The sequence below is a fragment of the Ovis canadensis genome, chromosome 12 (assembly GCF_042477335.2).
Source record: "Ovis canadensis isolate MfBH-ARS-UI-01 breed Bighorn chromosome 12, ARS-UI_OviCan_v2, whole genome shotgun sequence".
Lineage (NCBI taxonomy): Eukaryota > Metazoa > Chordata > Mammalia > Artiodactyla > Bovidae > Ovis > Ovis canadensis.
The window spans coordinates 56,199,082-56,217,898 of record NC_091256.1 but is presented as its reverse complement, the minus strand read 5'-3'; the positions used below and the strand labels follow the sequence as shown (position 1 = coordinate 56,217,898).

General features: G+C 46.0%; 1 protein-coding gene across 7 annotated transcripts in view; it reads left to right on the top strand.

Moving 5' to 3' along the window:
- Positions 1-665: 665 nt before the first annotated feature.
- Positions 666-18,817, top strand: part of PER3 (period circadian regulator 3) — a 71,318-nt gene continuing 53,166 nt past the window's right edge. For all 7 annotated transcript variants that reach the window (XM_069545795.1, XM_069545794.1, XM_069545793.1 and 4 more), the window contains exons 1-7: positions 666-770; positions 1,028-1,414; positions 1,840-1,985; positions 3,015-3,130; positions 5,078-5,279; positions 11,680-11,731; positions 16,284-16,426. In XM_069545795.1, coding sequence (XP_069401896.1) covers positions 1,236-1,414; positions 1,840-1,985; positions 3,015-3,130; positions 5,078-5,279; positions 11,680-11,731; positions 16,284-16,426 — 838 coding nt within the window. In that variant the 5' untranslated portion in view covers positions 666-770; positions 1,028-1,235. The remainder of the gene's footprint in view (positions 771-1,027; positions 1,415-1,839; positions 1,986-3,014; positions 3,131-5,077; positions 5,280-11,679; positions 11,732-16,283; positions 16,427-18,817) is intronic.

The window sequence follows — 18,817 nt, the reverse complement described above, 5'->3', positions numbered from 1 at the left end:
CTCCCTGGTTGCTGCTGCTGCTGCTGCTGCTGCTGCTAAGTCGCTTCAGTCGTGTCCGACTCTGCGACCCCATAGACGGCAGCCCACCAGGCTCCGCCGTCCCTGGGATTATCCAGGCAAGTGGGTTGCCATTTCCTTCTCCAATGCAGGAAAGTGAAAAGTGAAAGTGAAGTCGTTCAGTCGTGTCCGACTCTTAGCTATACCATGGACTGCAGCCTACCAGGCTCCTCCGTCCACGGGATTTTCCAGGGAAGAGTACTGCAGTCGGGTGCAGCTACCAATCACATGGAGGCTGGGCCGATCCCGCCCACCCTGCCGCTCGGGGCCCGCCCCCTCGTGATTGGTGGCTCCGGCGCCCTATCACTGCCGCGCTCGCTCCAGCGTCCCCCGTGGCCCATCCCCCGACGCCATAAAGGGGCGGGGACTAGGGCCTCCTCAGGGTCCCTCCGCCCCTTGTGTACGCGCCGACCAGTAGGATTAGTCATTTGCAGTCCTCAGGCCGAATCCCCGGCGTTACGTAACGGACTCTGGGGGCCTTTGCCCTCGCTCCCTCCCCTCCCGTTATGTAACCCGGGCGCCCGGCGCGGACCCCGCCCCCGGGCCAATGGGGACCCGTAGGGCTGGCGGCGGTGGCCAATCGCGCGCCCCGGGGGCGGAGCCGTGTCACGTGGAGCGCGGGGGGCGTGGTGCCGGCGGTCGCCTGGCACGCGGCGGGCCTCGAGACTGCGCGGGGTCCGGTCCTCTGGGCTGAGCAGCGCCGGCGGCGGCGGGTGAGTGCTCGTCCCGGGCAGGGTGGGCTCGGAGCCCGCCGCCCGCGGTCGCCTCAAGCCTGTACTGCACTGTGGGAACTTTGTGCTTCAAGTGGCTTCTTGCTCGGTCCTGTTCCTGGGTGCGCCGCGATCATTGGGGCTGCCGGGGCCGGGGTCTCCCCCAGGGCTGCCCACCCCAGGAGCCACAGCCGGGCTTCCGCAATCGAATTGTGTTTCTCTTGACACTTGTCACTTTTATTTCTACCCTCCCCCTCCAGGGTGGATCTCCGGTGAGCGGTGACATCCCAAATTGCAGGGAAATACTGGGGAGAAAAGTGCCCCCGGAGGAGCAGGGTCAGTAGTTGTCCGCTAATGATGACTGACATCTGTAAGGCGTTGGCATGGACCACAATGAGAAATACGGTTCGGTCGCCGATTGCAAAGTAGCAAAGAGCAGGCGACTGACTGAGGGCTGCTGGGCGAAAGATGGATCCCTGTGAAGATGTAGAAAGGTCCAGTGGTAAATCTGAGAACTCCAGGGGGAACCAGCGTCATGAACTTGAAGGACAACAGGCCAGTGGTCTTGAGGCCCCCGAGAATGATGCTGCTGAGCTATGGAGCCAGAAATGCGAGCTGCGGAGCAAATTCGTGCAGACCAGCAACAGGTGAAATGACCTGATGTGTTTATTGTTCTTTGCTGGGGCAGTAGAAGGGAAAGACGGGCTTCCATCTTTTTGCATTTTGTTTATAAGCCTAGGAAAAAGTTTACCGGGAGTCTCCAGCAGCTTGGAATGAAATACCCTGGAGACACTGAAGGAAATTCACTATATAAGTAGGTAAAAAGTGGTTAGGGAATTGCTGACTCTAGGCTAAAGTGGGAATCAAACAGTAGAAAAGGTTGGATGTTTACCAGTTTCTTGACCTGTGATTCCCCACATGTAAAAAGGGGATAATAAATCTGTGAACTGAATGACTGATTCATGTTAAGTGCTCAGAAAGTAGGCATGGCCCGGAAATACACCGTTCAATGAAAGTTGACCTATTGTAATCCAAAATGTGAATTTAGAATTTTTTTTAAAAAATCTTACAGTGAACAGCAGAATCGAAACAGAGTTTCTGAAGAACTTATAACGGTTGTCCAAGAAATGAAAAAATACTTCCCATCGGAAATTCATGGTAAACCAAACACACTGGATGCCCTTAACTATGCCCTTCTCTGCGTACACAGTGTACAAGGTAAATGGTGCCCAGAAAATACAGTCTTGCACACACATCACTGCTCGTAAACGGCAGCCAGGCCAGAACCATTGTCTGCCTGGTTTTAGGCACAGAAATGTTCTGTTTTTTATGCTGTTCTATGTGAGATGAGTAAATCTACACTGATGCCATTGGCATCTTAGTTTTTCAAATTGGCACTGTGTGCATGCGCTTCAGTCGTGTCTGATTCTTTGCAATTCCTAGTGCCTCTGCCAAGCGCCTCTGTCCATGTGATTCTCTAGGCAAGAATACTGGATTGGGTTGCCACGCCCATCTCCAGGGAATCTTCCCAACCCACGCATCGAATCTGCGTCTCCTGCTTGGCAGGTGGATTCTTTACCACAGAGCCATCTAGAAAGCCCTCTTTGTGTAATAGTTTAGTATTTTTGTTGCAATATTTTGCACCTTTATTTCAGGAGAGTAAGTTTGGCATACCACATTTTGGAGATTCACTTTTTAAAGGAATATTGTCTTCTATGATTATTGGTGGGGGGAATAGTTGGACTAGATACATTTACATTTCCCTGTCATAGACATACTTTTAAAATGCCGTCATGTCATGTCAGGAATTTACCAAATTAAAATGGAATGGGTGTAAACACTTTCTTTTGACAACTTTCTTCTCAAAGGATTTTAAAAGTGCACATTCTGCAGCACAAACCTCTGTGGGTTCATAGATGATATATAATTCCTGAATACTGGAGTAATGTTTCTGCTATACAAATCCCTTCTGTGTATGTTGAGAATTTTTGGTTTCGGTACCTTATTTTGGTACTTTAAATTTATCTCGTTCCCTATGAACCAGAACATGCCAAATTCATAAATTCAAAATCTTAAGTATATACAACTGTCAGTGTTTTAGGTGAAAGAAAAAACTGATCTTTCAAGGAAAATATTCCGAGGTGTCCTTATCCTAAAAAAATTAGCCAACTGTAATCGTGATGAAAATGACTTCCTAAAGATACTGTTGTGAAACAGACTACCTATCTATTTTCCTGTGTTTCTTAGCAAACAATGAGTCTTTCCAGATTCTCAGTCAGAACGGAGCACCTCAAGGTGATGTGACCTTGTGCAGTCTGGAGGAGCTGGCCACTATTGCTTCAGGTCACACTTCCAAAACCACAGTAAGAATTCACCGATTTTGCCATATCAGCCGGGGTGGTTTTTCTTAGGGACCTTATCTTGATGTAGATTCTTAAAAGTGACAACTGAGCATTTCAGTAACCACAGTTTGAGGTAAACAACTGGAGAAAACTGCTAATGAGGCATCTTGAGTTTCTCCTGCCCTTGACAAAGAAAACATCTGAAAACAGGAAGCAGCACATGAGTGTTAGTCGGCTTTGCTTTGGTTCTGGGGTACCTCTCTCTCCTAGCAACCCTGAGTTCTCCCAAATTAAGAAAGAGAAAAAAAGCAACACTGCAGAGTAATTTCCTGCATCGAATTCTAATCTCCAAATGTTGATTTCTATTTATATCATTCTTGGTTCCAATACCTACTACTCCAGGTTGTAACAACTGGATTTTATAGAGCAGGTGAGTTGAGATGATGTCATCTTTTGTAAAATTTTGAAAGACTTATTTAGTATTTATCTTTTCTTCATGTGGACAGAATAATTGAGGTTCATGTTTTGCTGACATGATGGAGATTACTTAATTTATGTGTAGTGCATGCATGCTAAGTCGCTTCAGTCCGACTCTTTGTGACCCGATGGATTGTAGCCCACCAGGCTCCTCTACCCATGGGGATCTCCAGTCAAGAATGCTGGAGTGGATTGCCATGCCCTTCACCAGGGAATCTTCCTGATCCAGGGACTGAACCTGCATCTCTTATGTCTCTTGCATTGGCCGTCAGGTTCTTTACCACTGGCACCATCTGGGAAGCCCAGTTTTTGTGTAGACCTCAACATAATCAGTCCTGAATACTCACTGGAAGGACCAATGCTGAAGCGCCAATACTTTGGCCACCTGATGTGAAGAACTGACTCACTGGAAAAGACCCTGATTCTGAGAAGGACTGAGGGCAGGAGGAAAAGGGGACAACAGAGGATGAGATGGTTGGATGGCATCACCGAGTAGATGGAACAAGAGTTTGAACAAGCTCTGGGTGTTGTTGATGGACAGGGAAGCCTGGCGTGCTGCAGCCCATGGGGTTGCAAAGAGTTGGACACAACTGAGCGACTGAACTGAACAACATAATTGTAACTCAGAGATTTTATAATACTGGAGAACGAGATATCCCTAATGTTACTACATGCTTGTTTTACTATTAATAACTAGGGTGTTTACAGTATTATAGTAAGTGCTATGGAGATTTAAGAAAAAAAAGCTTTAGAAAAACATTTTCCTTTTAAGATCTTCAAATTAACACTAGAGAGGAAAACATATGCCAGTGCTAGACAGTACGAACCGTGACTGATTATAAGTAGATTATGTTTATGTCTGATGAAACGAATTAGAGAAATGATTCTTACGAGGTATGTCAAAGACAGCATCTTGGAACGAGTAAATCTAGAGCTTGATCTTGAAGCCTAGATATGTACAGACAAAGGGAAGACCGTCCTGTGAGGTATACAGCACAGTTTGCGAAGAAGGAATCAAGTGAACACAGTCTGTAGTGTGAAAGTGAAACTGTTAGTCACTCTCAGTCATGTCCAACTCTTTCTGACCCCATGGACTGTAGCCCGCTAGGAATTCTCCATGGAATTCTCCAAGCAAGAATACTGGAGTGGGTGGCCATTCCCTTTTCCAGGGGATCTTCCTGACCCAAGGATTGAACTCAGGTCTCCTGCATTGCAGACAGACTCTTTACCGTCTGAGCCACCAGGGATTCGCTGTTTAATAGGTATAGAATGAGCTGGTGTATCGTTTGGCAGAACTTACTTCAGAAGGAAAAATTCCGGTTTTACAGTGATAACCAAGAAGTATGTTGGAGAGTTTTGTTACCTTTGCCAGATGTATGTGTGTGTACGTTTTAAGTTATTGATCATAATAGACATCTAGATGAAATTTATTCAGGAAATGTTGCTAGTCATATCTGAAAACTGTGCATTTATTTTGCATGTTTTTCATAGGGTACCTTTGTGGCAGTGTTTTCATTTCTCTCTGGAAGGTTAGTGCACATTTCTGAACAGGCTCCTTCGATCCTGAATTGTCAGAAAGAGTTCTTGGAGTCTTGTCATTTTGTTGAACTGCTTGCCCCCCAAGACATGAGGGTGTTCTACACGCACACTGCCCATGCTCAGCTTCTGTTCTGGAACAACTGGACACAAAGAGGTAATGGGACCAATATTCAGATGTTTATCTCGCCTGGTTAAGATCAGTTTCATTCTACCAGAAATAGTACACAAGTGAATGCATTACTCAGCGATGCAAATTATATGGTTTTTCTTATTTATTTTTAAAAGGCAAAGTGTGATGAAAATCACATTTTAAATGCTTCTAATGACATAAAGGTCCAATAAATTTGCTTTCATTCAGTCAACTTAATTTCACAGATTATATGCTATAAATATGGTTCGATTACAGCATGCTATATAGCAGGTTAATTGCTACAAAGGCTCTGTTTCCTTCACGTGAATACAGTTGTGTTTTTCCTCTTACACTGACTTCATTATCTCTCTCTCTAGAGATGAGCTTCTCAAAGTTAGATCCCTTTCCAGTTTTTCTTCTCCTTAAAAGTTTTGATTCCCATCATTTTGTTTTCCTTTGGAAATGCTGCTTTGCCTGAACTGGGGGATGGGGGATGGATTCCTACTCGAAATTTTCTTTGTGATCTTCTATCCCATGTCATGAATATTCCATGTATTCATTCATCCTTTCTCAGTTAGGTAGTTCAGTCACTCCATCATGTCTGACTCTCTGTGACCCCATGGACTGCAGCACGCCAGACTTCCCTGTCCTTCACTGTCTCCCAGAGCATGCTCAAACTTATGTCCATCAAGTCAGTGATGCCATCCAACCATCTCATCCTGTGTTCTCCCCTTCTCCTCCTGCCTTCAGTCTTTCCCAGCATCAGGGTCTTTTCCAGTGAGTCAGTTCTTCACATCAGGTGCCCAAAATATTGGGACTTTAGCTTCACATTAGTTTTTGAATGTTGAGTTTTAAGCCAACTTTTTCACTCTCCTCTTTCACTTTCATCAAGAGGCTCTTCAGTTCCTCTTCTCTTTCTGCCATAAGGGTGGTGTCATCTGCATATCTTGAGGTTACAGACACTTCTCCCAGCAGTCTTGATTCCAGCTTGTGCTTCATCCAGCCCAGTATTTCGCATGTTGTATTCTGCATATAACTTACATAAGCAGAGTGACAATATACATCTGGTTCTAACTGTTGCTTCTTGATCTGCATGCAGATTTCTCAGGAGGGAGGTAAGTTCAGTTCAGTCGCTCAGTCATGTTCGACTCTCTGTGACCCCATGGACTGCAGCACACCGGGCTTCCCTGTCCATCACCAATTCCCAGAGCTTGTTCAAGCTCATGTCCATCAAGTCGGTGATGCTATCCAACCATCTCATCCTGTGTTCTCCCCTTCTCCTCCTGCCCTCAGTCTTTCCCAGCATCAGGGTCTTTTCCAATGAGTCAGTTCTTTGCATTAGGTGGTCAAAGTATTGGAGTTTCAGCTTCAGCGTCAGTCCTTCCAATGAATATTCAGGACTGATTTCCTTTAGGATTGACTGGCTTGATCTCCTTGCAGTCCAAGGGACTCTCAAGAGGCAGGTAAGGTGGTCTGGAATTCCTATCTCTTGAAGAATTTCCCACAGTTTTTTGTGATCCACGCAGTCAAAGGCTTTGGCATAGTCAATAAAGCAGAAGTAGATGTTTTTTCTGGAACTGACAGAAATCCTTTCTCAAGTTACCCTTTATATCTTATTTCATATTTTTCATAAAACATCTTTTAAAAATTTTAGTATAGATCAGTTTTCTTTTTGATCCCAAACCCTTTTCTCTCGTTTTGATTATTTTATTATGGTAAAAAAAAAAAACACATTCACAAAATTTACCATCATAAGAGCTGACTCATTAGGAAAGACCCTAATGGCTAGAAAAGATTGAAGTCAGGAGGAGAAGTGGGTGGCAGAGAATGAGACGGTTGGATGGCATCACTGACTTTATGGACATGAGTTTGAACAAACTCCAGGAGATGGTAAGGACAGGGAAGCCTGGCATGCTGCAGTCCATGGAATTGCAGAGTCAGACATGACTTAACAACTGAACAACAGCCATTTTGAGTGTACGGTTCAGCAGCGTGAAGTCCGTTCACACTGTTGTGAGGTGGATCCCCAGAACTTCATCCTGCAGATCCAGATTTCTGTGCTTTTTTCTGGTTTTCAGTCCACTGCCCAGCCCAGTGAAGATCAGTTTTACAGGCTTTTTTTTTTTTTTTTTAACCACAGACCCTCTCTCTGTCCTCTGTACACGTTTTGTAGACGCTTCGGAAAAGACACCTGTCACTCCTGCTTTTCTTCCAGCTCCTCTCCTGTTTTGTTGTTGTTCATTCGCTCAGTCACATCCTACTGTTTGTTACTACATGGACTGCAGCATGCCAGGCTTCCCTGTCCTTGACGATATCCCAGAGTTTGCTCAAACTAATGTCCATTGAGTCATTGATGCCATCCAACCATGTCATCCTCTGTCGTCCCCTTCTCCTCCTGCCTTCAATCTTTCCCAGCAACAGGATCTTTTCCAATGAGTCAGCTCTTCACATCAGGTGCCCGAAGTATTGGAGCCTCAGCATCAGTCCTTCCAGTGACTGTTCAGGGTTGATTTCCTTTAGGATTGACTGGTGTGATCGCCTTGCAGTCCAAGGGACTCTTAAGAGTCTTCTCCAGCACCACAATTCAAACTCATCAGTTCTTCAGCACTCAGCTTCTTTATGGTCCAACTCTCACATCCGTACGTGACTGGAAAAACCATAGCTTTGAATATATAGACCTTTGTGGGAAAAGTGATGTCTCTGCTTTTTAGTATTGCTCTCTGGATTTGTCATAGCTTTCCTTCTTTCCCCTTCTCCTCATTCAAAAACACTGATTTCATTTTTCTTCCTCTTTCCTAAATATGTGTTGTCAAACTTTAACTGGCCATATTTGTTTTTCTGCTTTTGTTTGCCGTGTATTCATCCTGGGGACATTTATGCAGCTGTCTCTGTGTGCTGAGAGCTGTTCTAGATGCTGAGGTACAACTGTGGACAGAACACACACGTGGGACTGTTCACCAGCTCTTTTCTCATTTACCTTTCAGTATCGCCCTACCGTCTCTGTCTGATTTTTTCACCTTCTTATCTTTGCTAATTATTTAATATTTTCCCTACTTGCAAAAACATACTAGTCTCTGAAATTGTTGTCTTTCAGACCTAAACGTTAACTTGCTCCACAAAGTCAGTGTCCATCTCGTTCACTCCTAACACTGTACTTTTGCCTTAGGAACCCCAAGGATCCAGATTCTCCCCAAGAGCCATTTTTTAGCCCCCACACTGTTCCTGGCTTATGCACGTGTTACCTCCTTCTGTGCCTTCCTTTGAGTTCAGAGAACATTAAGAGGACACAGGAAGCTGTATAAACTCAGTGGTTGTCAGGTCTGGCCCAGAGTTGGAGCACGTTTCCACTTAGGTTTGTCATACAGACCTCTGAGAAGGAGCTGACCACTCTTTCTTTAGAACACAGCTTCAGCAACAAGAACTTGCACACTCTAGCCCAGGTGTGGAAGTGACTGTGGGCACCCATCTACTGTTTGAGATCCCATAGGCTGACGTTCTGTGTTTGCGGACTCCTGGGGAATGCAGCTGAATTCAGATGCCTGATGTGTAAATAGTGCAGGCGTGTTCACCTTACAGTAGAGTTGCAGTATCTTTTATGTGCAAGGAATTTTAGGCTTGGAATCTGAAGGTCTGAATTTCAAATTGAATTATGTCCCTTTGTGAACCTTGGACTCTTTCAAAATCCTTTGGGCTACAAGGAAGTCAAACCAGTCAACCTTAAAGGAAATCAGTCCTGAATATGCACTGGAAGGACTAATGCTGAAGCTGAAGCTCCAATACTTTGGCCACCTGATGCGAAGAGCCGACTCATTGGAAAAGACCTTGATCTTGGGAAAGATTGAAGGCAGGAGGAGAAGGGGGTGATAGAGGACTAGATGGTTGGATGGCATCGCCGACTCAATGGACATGAATTTGAGCAAGCTCTGGGATATGGTGAAGGACAGGGAAGCCTGGCATGCTGCAGCTCATGGGGTCGCAAAGAGGCGACCTAGCGACCGAACACGTGAACCTTGGAGGCCACCTGGCTTCTCATCGTAAAATGAGAATCTTAGCTTCTGATGTGCCTGTTAATACAGGGTTGCCGAGAGGACCTAGCAGTCAGTGGGTAAGTGAAGCCCTGGGGGTGTTTGGCGCATCCACAGCATAAAGGCTTATCTTTACTGCTATCATCTATTGAGTGGTTACTGGTTGTCAGGATCCCTTCTTGATGCTTTAGTGGAGTAACCCAGTTAACCTTCACAAAGACCTCTCCGGTGGACCGACACAGTAACTGTGTTGATTTAGGTCTGCTTAGAAGCAGGGCACTTATGATTATGGAGTAGGGGTTGAGAGGAGCTCTCAGCCCCCATCATGGGCCTGGCCAAAAGGAGCACGGCCAAAGGAGGGCTGGGGGCAGGAGCTTGGGCTGCAGCGCAGCTTAGAGAGCTGGGCCAGGCACCTAAAGGGGGTCCAAGCTCCACATGCTAGAGGATCCTGGCATCTGGATGAAGTGGTCCTATCTTAGAGCCCCTCAGTGCACGATCTGGGGATTTGGGTGGCAATCAGGTCCCCCACAGTCAAGAGCTGAGCTGTTTCTGAGCTGCCACGGTCACAGAGGTGCCAGTGTCACACTGCCTGTCAGTATGGAGCTGGCCTTCACCTTGGCAACGTGAATCCAGAGCCCCTTCGACAGCTTGGCTGCTGGGACTGCACCTGAAAGCAGGAAGCCTCGCCCCAGACAAAGCTAAGCACTTGAAAGTGGCCCCATGGGATGGCTCCCATCTGAGCCTGGCTCCCCCCATCTGATCTGAAAGTCAGATCAGAAAACTAAGGATGTTTTTGAAACATCCTTCTCTTGCCTTAATTCCTCCATGATTTATATGAGCCTTGAGTGAAACAGTTTTGATGTTGAGACAACAGGACATCTTAGAGAAATGAATTTCTTTACCTTATTATTTTTACTTCTTTTTCTCGCTGTGCTCAGTTGTGTCCGACTCTGTGACACTTTTAACTGTTCCCCGCCAGGTTCCTCTGTTCATGGAATTCTCCAGGCAGGAATACTGGAGTGGGTAGCCATTCCCTTCTCCAGGGGATCTTCCCGACCCAGGGATCGAATCCACGTCTTGTCTCCTGCATCACAGGCAGATTCTTTACCTCTGAGCCATCCGGGCAGCTCACTTTGTCAAGTTCTTTCATTTATTTCTCATGGATATTCTGTAACAACTTCTGGTTTCAGAATTCTGGGACTGCAACTCTTATAGTTTCATGAATTATGATAGTTTGGTCATCGGTCCATTTACTTTTAAACTGGAGGTTTTTTTAAAAGTCATAAACATTTTTCTTGATTATTCGGAAGTCCAGTTTCTGACTCTGGCTAATGATCCTTCCCTCAGGGATATAAATGCCTGGACTATATTTGGTATTTTGGGTCTTTAGAATTCTCATTGTAAATGCTCCTTCAGTGTATTTAAAAAAAAAAACATTTCCTTGGTTCTGTAACTGGGGACTGTTCAGTGAACAGATGTTCAAGATAGATAACTAGGGAGACTCACCAGGCAAAAGCAATCAGAAATACTTGAGAATAGACTGAGTGTCCTACTGTGTCCTAAGGTGGGCAAGTTTACCCCCTTGTAAATCAGGAAAACAAAGGCAAAAGTTTATAAAACTGAAGCAGCACCTTTGGCATGAGAGTTGTGAGGGAAAAAATTTCTTTCTTTCTTTCCATCATGCTGGGTCCTCGTTATGGCTCGAAGGCTCTCTAGTCCAGAGCACAGGCTCTAAAGCACATGGGCTCAGTATTTGCAGCGAATAGAATCCTATTTCCCTGACCAGGGATCAAACCCAACTCCCCTGCATTGGAAACTGGATTCTCAACCCCTGGATCACCAGGGAAATCCCGAGAAAATGTTATTAATGACACTGAATTGGTACCACTTTCTGGAACTTAGCTTGCCAACATATTATGAGAGTCATGAAATGATCATATCGCTTAGGTACACAGCTCTGGGAAATTTATCCAAGGAAAGAAAACACAATGAAAAAAAATGTATTATATATCCTACACCCAAAGGCTCTATGTAGTCTAAATTCCAAGTTTTTGAGATGTGTCCAAACTGTTAGCATGGCATGGAATATCACCAGCAAAATACTTGTGTCACAGGGTGACTATGTTGACGTTTAAAGCAGTGAGTGCAGGCAGGTGTAGAAACACAGAACTGCAGGAGATGACAGGGAAAGGCCATCATCAGTGGCTCTCAGGGCCTCTCCTGAGGGCTGCTGATCAGCAGGAAAGCCCGGGTAAATCCTGGATGGGATGAGATCTTGGTAAAGGGGAGAGGAGTCCCATTTTGAGTAGCTCTGTCTCTTAAGAGTGTCCTGTTTGGTTAGTGATGCTTTGAGGGGGAGCCACCCAGGGCAGGACACTGATGGGCGTCTTTGTTTCTAGAGGCCTCACAGTACGAATTGGCACCAGTGAAGTCCTTCTTCTGCAGGATCGGGTGAGTATGGAGGCTCCCCGAGGCCAGGAGCAGTGGGTTAGGCTCTGATTATATTTTAATTTTTTCTTGACATATAGCTTGTCCCTGGGTTGGGAAGATTGCCTGGAGTAGGAAATGGCAACCCACTCCAGTATTCTTGCCTGGAGAATCCCATGGACAGAGGAGCCTGGTGGGCTACATACAATCCATGGCATCACAAAGACATGAGCACGCACATGAAAAAACGATAGCTGATTTACAGTATTTCAGGTGTGCAGCAAAGTGATTCAGTTATATACATGCATACTAAGTCACTTCAGTTGTGTCAGACTCTTTGCAACCCTGTGGACTGTAGCCCTTCAGGCTCCTCCCTCCATGGATTCTCCAGGCAAGGATAACTGGAGTGGGTTGCCATGCCGTCCTCTAGGGGATCTTCTGACCCAGGGACCAAACTCATGTCTCTTAGATCTCCTGCATTGGCAGGTGAGTGCTTTACCCCTTGTGCCATTGTTCACATGTGCATGCTGGTGCTAAGTCGCTCCAGTCGTGTTTGACTTTCTGCAACCCTAACTGTAGCCCGCCAGGCTCCTCTGTCCATGGGGTTCCCCAGACAAGAATTCTGGAGTGGGTTGCCATGCCTTCCTCCCGAGATCTCCCCCACCCAAGGATCCAACCCCCATCTCCTGTGTCTCCTGCCTTGGCAGTCGGTTTCTTTACCACTAGCGCCACTGTTCACATATATATTCTTTTCCAGGTTCTTTTTCAGTACTGGTTATTACATGATAATTGAATATAGCTCCTCGTGCTGTGTAGGAGGTCTTTGTTGTTTATCTGTTTTATATATAGTCGTCTGTATCTGTTAATCCCAAATTCCAAGTTTACCCCTCTGATTTTATTTAGCACTTATTTTGATTCTTCTGTATTCAGCTAGGACTTCCATGGATACAAAAGACAAGACCTGGTTCTTGCTACAAGGAGTTCTTATGTTTTGACTGAGAAGATACATGTGCCTGTGAGAAAAGTAGATAGTAATGCAATAGGAGAAAAGACCGGAAAGATCACTCGGGTCTGAAGCCCACTGTTGTCTGGGGCTTTTTTGGTTTGGTTTGGTTTTTGGTTTTCAGTCACATTTAAAATTAATTTTTGCCACTTTGAACAACCTTAAAGTAAGATAGGTATATTTATGAGAAGACTTAAAGACTTCCCTAGTGGCTCAGCTGATAAAGAGTCCACCTGCAATGCAGGAGACCTGGGTTCGATCCCTGGGTTGGGAAGATCTCTTGGAGTACGGAACAGCTACCCCACTCCAGGATTCTGGCCTGGAGAATTCCATAGACTGTATAGTCCGTGGGGTCACAAAGAGTCAGACACGACTGAGCGACTTTCACTAAAAGGTCCAGAGACAGAGAACTAGGAAAAAAAGAGATCAAAAGTTTAATTGTAATTGATTTCTAGTGGAATTTATTACTGATATTTTTTCTGCTTTAAGTTTACTATGACATGTTGATGTTTGTTGTTGTTTGATGAGAGTTGTGTCTGACTCTCTTGCCACCCCATGGACTGCAGCCTGCCAGCTCTTCTGTCTGTGGGATTTTCCAGGCAAGAATACTGGGGTGGGTTGCCATTTCCTCCTGCAGGGCATCTTCCCTTCCCAGGGATCAAACCCGTGTCTCCTGCATTGGCAGGCAGATTCTTTACCACTGAGCCGCTGGGAGAGCCCTTCATAGTAAAATAAAAAAAATTTTAAAATGACATTGCGATCACCAACATTAGTGTTGAAGTTACTATTAATAATTAGCCTTGATATTTAGATAAGAGAAATCCTTGTAATAGATCATTCAGACACTCCATGGACTTGTGGGGAGACCTGAGCTAATAGTATTTGCATGTTTGGGGTGGGATAACCTGGAATGGTGTAGGGGAGAAGGCCCATGCCGGTTCCTTTTGTCACTCACCGCTGAGTTGTTCATGAAGATCTGGGAGCGGTGCCTGCCAAATAGTAAGCGTTGTACGTGTTTGTTCCTCTAGTAAAAGACAGGTGCCTTTCAGGTGGTTTTTCTGAGCTGAGCACTGTGGTGCTAGGATCAAAACAAAATTCTGCCCTCATGGACTTTGTGTTCTATAGGGATGGGGGCTAATAGTAAACAGCTGTGTTAATAGACATGTGTCAGCTGTATTAAGTTCCGTGTAGAAGCGTGAGCTGAGTAAGGGGGTTCCGGGCAGTGGAGAGGTTGCCAGTGTATCCACGGTGGTCAAGGAACTCTTCTCTAGTTCGAAGCCTAGCTGGCCAGAGCCCTGAAGGAGGTGAGGAAGCAGCATGTTTGAGAGAAGACGTTCTGGGCGAGTGCAGAGGCCCTGGGCAGAGCACGCCTGGCTCCGGGGAAGATAGGGATGGGGAGGGTGGAGAAGACAGGGAAGCAGGGGCAGAGACCATAGGGCACGCTGACTGCTGGATGAAACGTTTGTTCAGGGAAGCCACTTAATTATTTTTAAAACTCCAAGAATTTTCAAAATAATATAAAAACTAGTATAATGAACTGATATGTACTGATCATTTGGCATAAATAACTTTAACTGTGGCCAGGCCTGTGTCATCTGTTCCACCTCATGCCCCTCTCCCTGTTATTTTGAACCAAATCTCAGCTCTCTTTGTCCTTTCCTTCATTGTTATTTCAGAGTCTCATCCTAACAGTAAGGTACGTGTCAAGCCTCCAGGTGTTCCTGTTGTTCCTCTGTGGCCAGCAGGAGCTGCTGGTTAACTAGGCTAAGGAAGTTAGCTCCTGGCCTGGCGAGTCCCCAGTGGTTTTGACACTTCCTTTTTGGCAGACTTGTCATCCCAGGCTCAGCAGAGATGATTGCTCTCCAGGTCCAGGTCCTTGGGCAGTGGCTGCTACAAGGTCACCAGTGCTTCAGGAATGTCCAGTGGGTAGAGACAGGGCATTTTCATTTCTTAGAAGGAAATATTGTTGATGGTATGAAAGGCTTGTGATAGGTGCTGTGCTGGGTGGGGGTTGGAGCAGGGGGTTTGCAGAAGTGGTATAGCCAGGAGGTGGTGGGTCCCGGACCAGGCAGTGCGGGTGGACGTGGAGATACTGTGGATCTCCTGGATGTTTCTGTAGGGGAGGCTTACAGAAACAGTGTATGCTGATGGGTTAGTTTGGGGTGTGAGACAGAGAGTTAAGGAGATGTGGGGGTCTTTGGCTCAGAGTGCCGTGTATGAGGTGGAAGAAATTGCAGGATGAGCAGCTGCCTGGAGAGTTGGACCGGGGGGAACATGTGATGAGTTGTGGATGAGTGTGTAATGTCGACCAGAAATCTGCCCTGTGATGCTGCCAAGGTGTCAGTCCAGGAGCCCAGGATTCAGGGGGCTAGAGACGGATGCACAGGTCATCGATGTATCACTGGTGAAGCCCAGGACCAGATGACCCCGGAAAAGCGCTCACGGAAGGAGAGCCACGTGCAGAAGTACGGGTGCTGGCAGGTCCGTGTCAGCAGAGGGCGCTCTTCTGAGCGGTGACCTAGGAAGCAGGGTCACGACTGAGTAGAGAGGTGGCAGGAGATGCTGGAGTTTGAGGAGAGCGGAGCGCACGAGAGGGGGTGGGTCTGCTGGGCGAGCAGATACCCCGCCTGAGCATCCAGGCTCATGATGGTCAGAGAGGAGAGGCATGATGACAAACAGCATGAACCTCAGTCTGGGATGTTTGGTCAGAACCAGGTGGAAACCCCTTCCCGGTAGCTGGGCAATCAAACCGGATGGACCTCTCGGGGGCTGTTGTAGAGCCTCCCTGCCCTCAGGAGCCTCCGTGCTGGGTGGCGGAGGGGGTTGTGCTGTCACCCGCCAGGCACTGTGGGTGTTGCTGAGCCGAATCCCAGGCCTGCACCCGTCAGGGGAGCAACTTTAAGTGGTGCTGCTGGATCTGTCCTTTGAACAAGAATGTAGAAAGGAGGGGGTTCCTGGGGGCTGGCTTGGGGGCACTGGTCCCAAGGGACCCTGTTAAATGATGCTTGGTTTAGACACATGAAATGAGATGGGCGGCTCTGCCTGTCCCTCTTCCCAGCATTAGTGGACAGTCACGCTGGAATCAGTGACCAGTTCACGCTCAGAGTGATGAGCCAGGTCTCCAGAAAACCTCTTACTCATCAAATAACAAACAAGTATCATTGCCTTGGGTACTAAACATTTAAACTAACATTTCCCTTCTTTTAAAAATAAATACGTTTAACACTGCTGTGTTTATAATGGATATACCAAGAAGGTCCTACTGTATAGAACAGGGAGCGCTGCTCAATGTTGTGTGGCAGCCTGGATGGGAGAGGAGTTTGGGGAAGAATGGATACACGTATGTGTGTGGCCAAGTCCCTTTGCTGTTCACCTGAAACTGTCTGTTACAACATTGTTAATCAGCTATACCCGACTACAAAATAAAAGTTTTAAAAAGTAAATAAATATGTTTAGACATTTTAGACTTGGACGTGTCTCCCTTGAAAATTTCTGAACATTTTCCCTGGCCTTGTTTCACCTTAGACTAAGTGACACTTCATGACCAGCACTAACCACTTTTTTCTTCTTCAGCGGAGGTGAAGCCGGGGAGCTGCAGCGGCCTTACTGCCCATTCCGGATCACCCCCAACTTGATTCACGTGCACAGCTCGGCCCTCATGGAGCCTGAGCCCTGCTGTCTCTTGCTGGCAGAGAAGATTCACTCGGGTTACCAAGGTAAGTCGGGAGTATCTGCGTTCAGCTCAGATGTGACGCGTCCGTGCATCAGAAAGGAGCCCGTGAAAGCCCGCCTCTTCCCTGAGCCCGGTCTCCCTGACATCTCTGTCTGCCGGCCTTGACTTCTGGTGCTGGTGTCTCCTTCAAGGACAGCAGGGCCACCGGGTCCAAGCATAGACTTGGCCACAGATGCACAGACTTGTGTCCTTTCTCTGCTGATGACCATCCTGTGGACTTTCGCTTCTGTCTTGTGTGGCATAGGAGCACTGAAACTGTTGCACAGAGAAGTCACAAGAATGAGTTTAGGTTTTTTAAGTGTTTTGAAAGCCTCCCCCCCACCCCGAGTAAACAGTGTAGTTTGTTTTCTGATGGCGTAATTACATTGATAAATTCACATATCAGCATAGAAGCAGCTTCCGTTCATTATATTTTGAAATTATGGTTGATTCTGCTTGTAACATGACACATGCTTTTTGGAATTTATCATCCTGTGCAAAAAAATTCACACAAATCACAGGACTTAGGGAAAAGTCCTATGAGTTTAGGGGCACAACACTCAACACATTAAAAATTTAAAAACAAAATACGATGGGAGTCTCATAAGATGATAACACAGTGTTACATAATAAATGACTAAGAAATGCACAGATGTCACAGTAAATGCAGCTCTTCACCATGGAAGAGCCTTGCAGTTTGCTGTGGACACAGGTGTTGCAAGGGCCACAGCTTGTGCATTACCATGAATGCTGGAACGGAAGTCATCTGAAATCAGATGGAGAGTTCCATCACCAGGTTGGACAGGCGTGGCTCAAGGCATACCTGGTGCACAGAGGCAGCAGCTAGATACTTCAAGTGTGTGCATGTTTCTCTGTGTTCCTAAATGACTCCATTCAACTAGGTGCTACATTCACTCTGTGTTCCTTAAAAATGAAACTGTGCCTAAGCACATGCAGATTGCAGCATGCCCAAATCATTCCCTAATGTTTTACCACTGCATTTTCCAAGAGGGCAATAGCAGAAGTGACCACGCCAACTTTATTACAGATTAAAAATGTCCATGTTGTACTGATATCTTGATAACTTATGGTTAGCAATGTCAGATTTGTGATCTCCAAAGAAGATTTTGCTTCAGGATCAGGGACCAGGCTTTTGTGTAGCAGGGATCAGGAACTTTTATGTAGCAGAAGCTTTGTTACAGTGAAAAGGACAGAGAAAGCTTCTGACATAGACATCAGAAGAGATGACGTAATCAGAGAGTGCTCCACTTGCTAGACTTACCAAGGCCTTAAGTGCTTTTACCAGACCCAATCCCACAGCATACATCTTAAATTAATAAGATCAGAACAATAGAAAGGTCTTACCAGACCCACTCATACAACATACGTCTTAAGATAACAAGATTAGTCAAAAGGTGCTTGTTAAGAAGGAGGAACATGTCATGGAGCAAGACACATTGTTGTTATATAATCATTAGTACAGAATTTAAGGAAAGACCTACCCATGAGCAAGACGAGTTGTTTTGTTGTGTAATCAATAGCTCTGGGCTTGAGGAAAGTTAGTCTTAAAGACTGTTGTCATAACAACTCAGAATTTAAGAAAAAACATCTTATGTGACTAAGACAAAGCAGTGTAGAGAAAAATGTTTGTCCCTTTCTCTTCTTCAAGGGCCCTGGACTCCTTTCTCGTGCTGGGGGCTGGGGAGAGGCAGACTCCTTGTCAATCTACCTAAGAATTAACTCTCTCAATCTACATCCTATTTGTTGGCTTAGTTACATGCAACCTCTCAGTTCAGTCGCTCAGTCATGTCCGACTCTCTGTAACCCCATGGACAGCAGCACGCCAGGCCTCCCTGTCCATCACCAACTCCCGGAGTTTACCCAAACTCATATCCATTGAGTCGGTGATGCCATCCAACCATCTCATCCTCTGTCGTCCCCTTCTCCTCCTGCCTTCAATCTTTCCCAACATCAAGGTCTTTTCAGATGAGTCACCTCTTCGCATCAGGTGGCCACAATATTGGAGTCTCAGCTTCAACATCAGTCCTTCCAATGAACACCCAGAACTGATCTCCTTTAGGATGGACTGGCTGGATCTCCTTGCAGTCCAAGGGACTCTCAAGAGTCTTTTCCAATACCACAGTTCAAAAGCATCAATTCTTTGGCGCTAAGCTTTCTTTATAGTCCAACTCTCACATCCATACATGACTATTGGAAAAACCATAGCTTTGACTAGATGGACCTTGTTGACAAAGTAATGTCTCTGCTTTTGAATATGCTATCTAGGTTGGTCATAACTTTCCTTCCAAGGAGTAAGCGTCTTTTAATTTCATGGCTGCAATCACCATCTGCAGTGATTTTGTAGCCCCCCAAAATAAAGTCAGCTACTGTTTCC